This window comes from Solanum verrucosum, unplaced genomic scaffold, assembly GCF_900185275.1.
Source record: "Solanum verrucosum unplaced genomic scaffold, falcon-dt-bn FXZP01000261.1, whole genome shotgun sequence".
Lineage (NCBI taxonomy): Eukaryota > Viridiplantae > Streptophyta > Magnoliopsida > Solanales > Solanaceae > Solanum > Solanum verrucosum.
In genome coordinates, this window is record NW_026019969.1 from 15,743,892 (window position 1) to 15,755,277 (window position 11,386).

General features: G+C 30.8%; 1 protein-coding gene across 1 annotated transcript; it reads left to right on the forward strand.

The window, feature by feature from the left end:
• Positions 1-4,313: 4,313 nt before the first annotated feature.
• Positions 4,314-10,590, forward strand: LOC125815474 (probable protein phosphatase 2C 46). The gene is made up of 5 exons (XM_049494949.1): positions 4,314-4,553; positions 5,149-5,577; positions 6,262-6,629; positions 9,167-9,403; positions 9,937-10,590. Exons 2-5 carry the CDS (start codon positions 5,256-5,258, stop codon positions 10,174-10,176), a joined length of 1,167 nt encoding a protein of 388 aa, XP_049350906.1. The 5' UTR covers positions 4,314-4,553; positions 5,149-5,255; the 3' UTR covers positions 10,177-10,590.
• The last annotated feature ends 796 nt before the right edge of the window (positions 10,591-11,386 follow it).

The window sequence follows — 11,386 nt, forward strand, 5'->3', positions numbered from 1 at the left end:
CCGTATTACAACAAGTACTTAATATATACGTCCTCAAGTGGACCAAACAAAGATCAAGATCAGAATTTTTAAGGCTTGAATAATTGATTTTTCTTATATATATATATATATATAAAGCAATTCTCTTTAGGATGGCAAAGCTTTTTGTATATATGTGCGGATTTTCCTTAAGCTACTTCATTAAAAATTTTATGATTATAAATTTCATAATAGTGTATTTTATTTCATAAACAAATATGTCTATTTAATTCAAGATGTTATATATATTACGTGTAAAATATCTAACATTAATTAGGACTGCAAATAATGTAAATAAAGCAATTCTCTTTAGGATGGCAAAGCTTTTTGTATATATGTGCGGATTTTCCTTAAGCCACTTCATTAAAAAATTTATAATTATAAATTTCATAATAGTGTATTTTATTTCATAAACAAATATGTCTATTTAATTCAAGATGTTATATATATATTACGTGTAAAATATCTAACATTAATTAGGACTGCAAATAATGTAAAAACAAGAATTCATGAAGATCACAATTTTCACGAGGTATAGTAAAACTATAGACGAAATTGGTGAAGAATTCAATGTATGCCAATTTTTCTAATTTTGACCAAACAAACCTTCATGATTATGTACGATTTTGTATGCAAATTGTGTGATCGTGGGAAAAGTTTCACGTCAAATGAAAAAAGGGATTCTCTTCTTGTGAGTTAATTTTTGAAATAGAATAAGGTCCAAATTTTATTTATTTTTATGTTATCAGAATAAGACTTATTTTAATTACTGTTCATTGATGTTAGATTAATATATAAAATTCCCCACATATACATCAAATGTCCCGCCTTGAATATAAGATAGGGTCTCCAAGATTCTCACACCAGTTGAAAAAATAATGGGTGGTTTACCTATATAAATTTGGACAATTCTTTGTACATTAACAAACTAAATTGGATAATTTTCGTTAACATTAGAAATCAATATTTTTTTTAAAAATGGATGACACAAGCAAGAAATATATGTGCCAAAAACTAATTATTGAACAACACAAAAGATAATAAAGGGAGTTGATTTTTTTTTAAGCTAAGTTTGTATAAAATAATCAAATATGAATTTTGAAATCTTGAAAATAATATATATTTACTGTTATAACAGCTAAAAGATGATAGACTAATGTAAAAATTGTTTGATAGTGATGAATACATATTATATTATTTTATTTGTGGCCATTTTTTTGCTTGGCCATAAGTGAAGAGCTTACGGCATATATCAGTTGAAAAAAATACAACCAAACTAATGGTTGGATAAGGTGATCGAATGTACTTTTAATTTATTCTAATTGTCTGCAGATCAGATTGGGATGAATATTTTATTTAGAAAATAATTTAAGTTGGAGATTAATTCTTTGTGGAATGCAATTTAATTTAGACCACTTAGGCCAGTTGGACTGCTAGCAGATATTGATTTTAAAATTTAAGTCGGTGGATATGAAATACTATTACTACACCTCATCCTCATTTGTCATGTATATACTATATATACAATAAGATGTAAAACTCACATAAATACACAAATAATAATAATAACAATAATAATAATAATAAGATGTAAGCAAATATTATCTGTAATTTGTGGATTAGAGAAGTTGTTTTCGATAAATCCTCAATTTAAAAAAAGGTTATTCACGTAAGGTTGCAAGAAGAAAAAAAGATATTAAAAATATCAAGATACATATACAAGCAAAATGAATCAACAAATGATAAAAACTTATTGATAATGAGAAATTATAGGATTATTTTATAATTTGTGAGGTGATACATATTAATTGAATTTGTGAGGCAATGTATACTTATTAAGAAAAAAATTTAAGAATATAATTTAAATCATACATTTTATTATTGTTCTTTATGAAAACATAAATATAACTTTGTATGACTGCAATTCATCTCCTAGTAAATGTATTGAACTTCATTAAAGGAAAAGGCAAACATGAAAAAAAATAATCAAACATTCATTTTAAACTTTGAACAATTCAATTATTTTAAATAATGAAAAAAGACCCAAAACATCACTATGGAATTGAGGGAGCTGTACAGCTTTACTATTGCTAATTTACAAATAAATAAATATTTTTAATAATATACTCTCTACATCTCAATTTACATGACACATTTTTTTAATCTATTAATTTTTTTTTACTTATCTATGATTAAAAATAAAGTAATTTTTAATTTTGTTTTCTTACCCTGAATACTCTCTCCGTCCTTTTTGAGAAATTTTTACTTAGTATACCTATTAAGAAAATAATGATTTTAGTTTACCATTTTACTCGCTATATTTTTTAAAGACAATAACTCTATATTAATAAATTAAGAATTTAATAGGATTTTTTTTTATCATTTTCAAAATTAAGAAGTAAAAATGAAAATCAAATTAGAGAGTACTTGACAAGTATATGGAGATAAATATCTAAAATTTAATTTTAATTTAAAAAAATTCTTGCATTTTGTAGTTGGTCAAAGGAGCGCAGAATAAATTGGAGATATATTGATTATTAGGTGCATGAAACTCCCGAAAGTGATCATTTATTAAAAAGTGTTTGGTCAAATAAGACGCAAGTCAATGTGCAAACGTGTGCACAATTAATGCCAAACGCCCAAAATAAAAGGTAATCCTACCTTCACTAATTTAACTTATTTTCCCAAAAATAAAAAAATAAACTTATTATTCTTACACAAAAACAATATATCTATTACTCCAATTAATTATAACAAGTCAATATTTTTAATAAGACATTTTGTGTTTAAGTTTTACGAAATAAATTTAGAAAAAAAAATATTAATTTTAAATTTAATTCAATCTCAAAAGTAATTTATAAAAGAAAATAATTATCCAAATACTAACTTATGAAAAAATGATTATTTAAATTTATATAAGAAAGATCACTCATCTCATTGATATAATTTTTCTTTTTCATTTTTGATATCAATTAATATTACTTTATTTGTCCAATAATAATTGTCCACTATTGACTTTACACAGTTAAAAAATCATAAATAGAAGGATAATTTTATTATATCACCATTTGAATATAATAAATATACTGTCTTAAGAAATATAGTAAAAAATTACCTAATTTTATAAAGTGGATAAATATCGTTATATATTCCAAAATAATAATGGACAAGTGTTGTTAGATGGAGGGTATAGTAAAAGGAAGGCCAACCTCCAAAAGGTCCATTAAAGGTCGGCGCAAGTGTAATATATTAGTCCCAGCACAGCAACAAAAGAAAGGTGTCACATATTGTTACTGTTTTTACATTAATTAATTATTAGTACTACTACCTTTTTTTTCCCACAGCAACGACCCAACTGGATAATGATTTTAACAACAAATTGCTTGGACATAAATTCATCTGTTCAAAATTTGACATGTGTCTGCTTAGTGGAGCAATAAATATTAATATCTTTTTACCTCTACCTTTCCAAAAGTTATAACTTCAGTGTTCTTACACTAAGCTAATATAGTGCTCCCTCCGTCCAACAAGATGGTTGGACAGAGGAAGTATGTTATTTTTTAATGTTCAATATAAAAATTATGTGTTGGTTCGAACGAATTCATTGTAAAAAACTTTAATATTGTACATGGTTGTTTTGTTTTTCTAGAGCTAACCTGCTGTAAATATAAATCAAATATAATTTATCAGAGTCAACAACTGCTGATAAAAAAAAAACAATAAAATGAGAAACGTAAAAGGGAAAATATATAGGGAAAGACATGATTTTAGAGATAATAGAATTATTAAAATCGAAGACACGTGGCCTGATAAGGGGCATTTCATTACTCTGTATTTTTTATTATTAAAGTATGAATTTATAAATAATAAGGTAATTAAGTACATTATTATATTAGATTTATATTGTTATTTGATTATGATTTAAGGATATAATAATAAAATTCAAATATCAATCAAAATAACATTGATAATATGAATCCCTCTATCTCAATTTCTATGATATAGTGTGATCATACTCATAATTTAAAAATATGATTTTTTTTTATAATGTTGCTAATGTCATTAGATATTTATTAAATAAAAAAATATTTTATTTTTCCTTGAATCAATTAAAAAAAAGTGTCACTTAAATTAAATCGATTAGCAGAATACAACAGGTAACATCCATCCAAATAAGCTGTTAACCTTAAAGCTGGGGTATGGGGGGTTTTAGGAGTGGGGGTGGAGCCCAAAAATGGTCCTCTGCTTTGCTGGCTTCAAGCTCTCCATTGTTGTTTTTTAATGGGATTTGTCTGCTCTATGTGACCATATTTTTCAGTCTGTGGCCTAATTGAACTACTAATAACACTACTTCTCTCTCTATTTGATCACTCTATTTTCCACTATTTTCTTTCTTGAATCCCCTTCATCCTCAAAGAAAAGTTAAGAGAAAAACAAACAAAAAGATAACTGTTGAATACCCACTTTACTTTTCCTTTGATTTGATTTGATGGTTTCACAGATCTAAACCCCTTTTCACTTTCAGATCTTCAAAGGTGAGTTTTTTTATTTCCCTTTTGAACTTATCTTATTTATATTCAGCTATATTTTACTATATGAAATTTGGGTAGTCAAGAAAAAAAGTTGTCTTTTCTTTATCTTGTTTTCAGTTGGTTTTGAGATAGTATGTGTGATTCTTGAAATTTGGGTAGTCAAGAAAAAAAGTTGTCTTTTCTTTATCTTGTTTTCAGTTGGTTTTGAGATAGTATGTGTGATTCTTGAAATTTGGGTAGTCAAGAAAAAATTGTCTTTCTTTATCTTGTTTTCAGTAGTATTACTTTTTCCTTTGCCAAAGTCAGACCTTCTGGATTCAAACTGTCTGACCACCATATTGTGCTATATTGAATGACTACTTTGAAAGTTTTCTGTTTGTATTTTTGTTGAATTTTCCATTTTTAGAGTAATTTATTGTCATGTGTGAAACATTATAAGTACACCATAAATCATTTCTTTGCATTTGCATTAAATTCAGTGTTAAACTGGAGGTTGCTTCTTGGTGTACCATACAGCAAGTTTTAAGATTGTAATACTTGCCAATCTCATTATTTTCCTTTTATCTTACTTTTGTCATTGGTATTGTTGGACTTGTAGTATTATATTACAACAAAGGCAAAGTTGAGATTTTTATGAGCAAACTTAGAAGAGAGTCCTGTCAAATGTGGAGACATAATTGGATGGTGTTTTGGATGAGATGAGGCATGACATCTGGATTGATGAACTTCTTGAGGGCCTGTTTTCAGCCAAGGGTTGATGGACTTGTTCATACAAGTTCTTCAGATTCCGGTGGTCGTCAAGATGGACTTTTATGGTATAAGGATACAGGACAACATGTAAATGGCGAATTTTCTATGGCTGTAGTCCAGGCTAATAATCTACTGGAGGATCAGAGCCAAATTGAATCAGGGTGCTTGAGCTTGCAGGAATCTGGACCATATGGTACTTTTATTGGAATTTATGATGGGCATGGGGGACCTGAAACTTCAAGGTTCATTAATGAACACCTCTTTCAGAATCTCAAGAGTGAGTTCTTCTAACCAATTTGAGTAATAGCTCAGCTTTTTACTCCCTCAGTTTCAATTTGTTTGTCGGGTTTGACTTGATACGGAGTATGAGAAACAAAGAATACTTTTGAATATTCTAAAGACATGTAGAATGTACCAAAATGCCTTTTAATCTTGTGGTCTTAAATATGTTACATGGAAAGTTGAAATTAACGACTTGTCAAAAAATGAAAGAGATACTCTTTTTGAAACGGACTAAAAAAGAAAGTAATTCAATCAAATTGAAATGGAGGGAGTATATCTTTTACAGCTAAAGAGGTTGAATTTTAATTGTTTCATACCTGTCTTCTTGTTACATTTGATATTTAAGAATGTCCAAGTCCTATAAGATTATTAAGTACCATTTACTTTTCGTAGACTATTGTTTAAATAATCAAGTTTTAAGTATATATATATATTGCTATAGCAGTAAGGTTTTTTTTTTTTTTTTTTTTTTTTGTCATTTTGATGAATCTATATTTCTCTGTGGAATAATAAATGCAGTGACATGGATAGTGAGGATTTATATAGCCGACCCAACTTGCGTTTGATTGAAGCATATTTCTTTTTGTTGTTTATTATTGTGTGGAATATCATCGGCAACTATGTATGATTTTTGTCCCTTTTTAAGTCTTCACTCAATGGCTTTCTCCAATTTGTGTAGGGTTCACATCTGAGCACCAGTCTATGTCTGTTGAGGTGATTCGGAAAGCATTTCAAGCAACAGAAGAAGGTTTCCTCTCTGTTGTGACTAGACAATGGCCAACGAAACCACAGATTGCTGCTGTTGGATCATGCTGTCTTGTTGGAGTTATCTGCAGTGGAACCTTATATGTAGCCAACCTTGGTGACTCGAGGGCAGTCTTAGGGAGACTTGTCAGATCAACTGGTGAGGTTCTTGCGATTCAGCTCTCTGCAGAACACAATGTGAGCATTGAATCTGTAAGACAGGAGATGCAATCTTTGCATCCAGATGATTCACAAATTGTAGTTTTAAAGCACAATGTCTGGCGTGTCAAGGGGCTTATACAGGTAACTTCTATTCCATTTTCCTTGGCAGTTTCTGTTTTATGTTTGCTCAACGCAAAGTACCGATTTGATCTTATTATTAATGAGTGTTCTTTCAATAACAATATACACATTACGCCTATTACTAATTCATACTACACTCGCCCCCTAATCGTTTATGCCTTTTAGAACTTTAAGATCGGGGTGCCCCCAAGGCCTAGCTCGAGTGGCAAAAGGTGGAGGATTTGTGGCTTAGGTCGCAAGTTCAAGCCCCACACCATGCAACGCGAAGCCCGGTATTTAAGTGGAGAAGGGTAGAGGGGCGGGTCCCATTATCCACTGAGTTTAGAAAGCTGTGATTGGTCCAAAGGGCGGGTCACAGACGGATTTCTCGGTTATAAAAAAAAAAAGAACTTTAGGATCGGGGTTTCCTATGTCCTTGTATTTTCCTTTTCTTGGGAGATGTAGGAAACTGCCATTCAAGTAGCCTATATAGTACTATATGTTTCTGGTTCATTGACTTTGAGTTATGAACATTTCTTTGCTTTCACATATAGCAAATGAACTTTTGTCTAAGAGTGACACAAAGTTGAAAAGTTTAAATCTCGAGGTTTTAATGGCAAGCGATTCTTTTTGGAAAGAAATTCTTCATAAACAAGATTATTTGAAGAAACCGAAATTGAAGATTCTTGGTATTTACTTGACTACTTCAACTTGAGAAATGAATGGATAAAAAGAAGTATAAAGTACAGAAACCCCAATAATTTGGGGGCAAATTACATCCTATCCTGAAGGTTTCTCAAATTACAATAATCCTGGATTTTCCAAAACTCACGGATGCATTGCTCCTTCGCCTGATACATAGCAAATGGTACATAAGTTATGTATCAGATATGTAAGTTATGTATCAAATACATAACTATAACTTAGATTCATTCTAATTTTGGTTTGAAATAATTGGTGTTATGTATCAACAATAACATTTGTACCAGATACATTGTACACAAACAAAATTGTAATCTATCTTATAGAGGTGGAGTGATGTATCGGATGTTAAGAGAGAGAAGGAAAAAGGGAATTTTTGTAATTTATTCAAATGGTAGGGATTTTTAGAGATTATGTTATCTTGAGTCGTGTAATTACATAATTTTCCCTAAAAAGAAACCGTTAAAAGAATATTTCTAGAACTAAACGCTTCCTTTCCACCACTTTATATGGTGGAAATGGTACCCTTTTCTGTGATAAAGGTGATAGACGTGATATCTTTTTGGTAAAACAAGTAATTTTAGTGGTTGTGTTTATATTTACATGTGCAAAGGAATATTTGTTGTTTATGGAGAGGCTTCATTATTCTTTTCAGTTTGATATCTTTGACTCTGCGACTGTGTGATATTTAGCAGCAGATATAGTATCTTTAAAGTATCGCCAAATGCATAAGCAATATGAATGAGAGTAGCAGACCTAAAATATTTTTAATTTCAACTTTTTAATCAATTAGTAGGAACAGCATTTGAGGCCCCATCATTTTTCACCTTCTCCTAGTAAGTCGGCAGCGACAGTCCGATTAGTATGTTAAATATTATATTGGAGACTCTAGGTTTCTCGGCTGACATTTGGAACATGATTATGTGTCCATATAATCCTGAATAATCATTTTTTTAGAGTTATTATTGAAACCAGAATGTAGAGCTGGCAGAACTATGAAATGGTCATTGAAGTAGTAAACAACAATCACCAATTTTAAGTTTTCTGTTATGTGGTAAGGTTTCTGTTGCAGAAACTTTATATCAAAACAAGTTCATGATAAGAAGGATTACCACCTTATCCAAAAAGCAAAGTAAGATCGCCATTGCACTCGCACAGGAATATAAAGAGAATCGCCCGAGAGATACTTATATGACTATAAAGAGTAGGGAAAATTCAAGAAAATTAGTTACTGTTGGGTGACTTAAGGGTCCTTCATTCAGTTACACTTCTTTATATCTTTGGTGTAGCTCTAATTAAATGTTATATATCCTCTTAAATTTTTAAAAATCCATCCATATGTTTGGAAATTGATACTCTGCCTTTTGTTTGTATTGTAGTACTTTAGTCAGCTTAAATCGTACATTGTATGAATGTCTTGCGAACAAGGGAGCTACCCTCTTCTGGGATGTTGGCATAATTTTTGGATGGTTTAGAATGGAAATATGAACCTCAATTTCTTACATGTTAAATAAATTACTATTTCATCACAATCTATATAAAAGAAAGAAAAAAGCATTCTTAGGAGCCGTCATGACACTGAGTTTCTCTCCTTGATGGAGCCTGCAGCTAGACCTTAGAGAGCTAGATTTATTTCTCGAAGTGTTGCAGATCTTCTGGTAAGGTATTCCCTGTGCTAATTAATGGCTTTTGACATTCATTAGCTGTTTCAATCTTTCAGAAATACTTATCTTTTGCTTGTTAATTTAATGGGGTAGGATACTTTCTTTAGGAAGCACATTTAGTAAGGTTGTGTCTTTCATGACTCAAAAAAACTTTGATCTGCACTTAGGATGACTGAATACTTTATTTTGCAGATTTCAAGATCCATTGGTGATGTGTACTTGAAGAAATCTGAATTCAACAGGGAGCCATTGTATGCTAAGTTTCGCCTTCGAGAACCATTCGGAAAGCCCATATTGAGCGCAGATCCAGCAATTTCAGTGCACCATTTGCAACCTGACGATCAGTTTATCATATTTGCATCGGATGGTCTCTGGGAGCACCTAAGTAACCAAGGAGCAGTTGACATTGTACAAAATCACCCACGAAATGTAAGATATCTACCTCCATCATGCTTCATGGACCTGTCTAGTGTTTTGGCTATTCTACCTATAGTGAAGCAGTTTTTTTATTCCTCAACTGTTGTTGGCTCTTTAATCGGTTCATTTTACTCATTGACATCCTGCTTCTCTCTTTGGTAACTGGTAGTAAATAATCTAGTGCTGCAGTTGCATTAGAATTGATTATATTGTATCTACGTTTCTTTTAGGCAGGAGAAATTCATTATCCTATCTCGACTGAAATGCCGAGCTATAGTGTAGTGTCGATTGCATGAATTCCAATTTAGTCTCTATAACTTTTATAGTGTAGTGTCGATTGCATGAATTCCAATTTAGTCTCTATAACTTTTATAGTGTAGTGTCGATTGCATGAATTCCAATTTAGTCTCTATAACTTTTATAGTGTAGTGTCGTTTAGTCTAGATATATAGTACAAAAGCTATATGTTTCTAAATTCCTTGAGAAGTTGAAAAAAAGAAACAGTGGGATCAACACTTAAAGAGGCTTGTTTCGCCACTTGACAGGGGATAGCTAGAAGGTTAGTGAAAACTGCACTACAAGAAGCAGCAAAGAAAAGGGAAATGAGATATTCAGACTTGAAGAAAATCGATCGTGGAGTTCGTCGACATTTCCACGATGACATCTCAGTAGCGGTTGTGTTCCTGGACTCGAACCTTGTGAGCCGGGCTAGCTCTGTCAAGAGTCCTAATATTTCTGTTAAAGGAGGTGGCATTATTTTGCCTACAAAGACTACCCCAACATAAAGTTGGTGCAACTTTATGAAGCTGTTGTTGTACTAATATGTATGTTGTGAATACCAGGTAGCTTCAAAAGCAGGCCAACAATTTTTTAAAAATGTAATCTAACTGAGACTAGTACTTGCATTTAGTTCCTGTGCCTAAGAAAGGTACTGGAAGAAAAAAAAAGTATCTTTACAAATATCACTTTTGAGTTATTTCCTTCTTGCTTCTATTATTTCTCAGGTTGTCCACCTTTTTCTTTTCTAATTTCATTTGGCTTTTGTATAATTATTATTATACTATTATAATTTCATTTCTTTTATCTTTTTGATGGGACATTTTGTTTTGTAAAGAAGCTATATTGGGATTGTAATATGGGGAATATATTATGGGAGTTAAATAATGACAAAATTATCAATAGATATATTTTTATTGTTAGATGTTGGATTTGTTGGACAAAAGATGACATATATAAATATAGATAAATTTTAATTTTCGCTGTTCTTGGATATTGGAAGGACTCTGAAACAGGTGTTTTTTTTTTTTTTTTTAGCATTGTTGTTCTATATTGTATTATTTGCTATAAAACTAACATCACGATTATGGTAAACTAATGTTGGGATTGTTTATATATCACAATTTTTTTAACCAAGTACGGAATAAAATAATTCTAGTTATTCTTTATATCCTTGTAAGTTGTAACTAAGCAACCAATAACAGTATGTTTCTGGCTGTGATTTATAACCGAGAGGTTGATTATGGAGGGTATGCGAAGAGGTAGAAGTAAGTCAAAAAAATGTATTGGGGAGATAATTAGACATGAGTACATAACACACTTGCAAGCGGTTGTTTATTGAGGACATCATTCTAGATAAGAAGATATGAAGGTCAGTGGTTAATAAGGTAGAAAAATCGTAGGTTGTCGAGCGTTGTCTAACCTTCCTTATATGTTTTGTTATTATTACTCACATACTATCTTATTCTTCAGTTCTATTGTTAAATGTTGTTTTCTTTGTTTTGGGTATCGTGATATGTGTTATTACCAATGTTACTCTTCTCCATGACTATTTCACAATAAGTTGTATTTTTCTTACTTGATTTTATTATGTTTTACTTAAATGACTATAGTGGTAAGATTGCGCATACACCACTCGATCCAAATTCCACTAAATATATCATTATTGTTGTAACTCTCTATACACCAAAGGTGGGGGGCAAAGTCAATATACTAGTG

What these genes read in the sequence shown, in the direction of transcription:
- LOC125815474 (XM_049494949.1), top strand. Translation starts at nt 5,256, where the DNA reads ATGACATCTGGATTGATGAACTTCTTGAGGGCCTGTTTTCAGCCAAGG. An exon ending in CCTCTTTCAGAATCTCAAGA is followed by an intron (nt 5,578 to 6,261) that starts GTGAGTTCTTCT and finishes CAATTTGTGTAG; the next exon opens with GGTTCACATCTGAGCACCAG. An exon ending in GTGTCAAGGGGCTTATACAG is followed by an intron (nt 6,630 to 9,166) that starts GTAACTTCTATT and finishes TTTATTTTGCAG; the next exon opens with ATTTCAAGATCCATTGGTGA.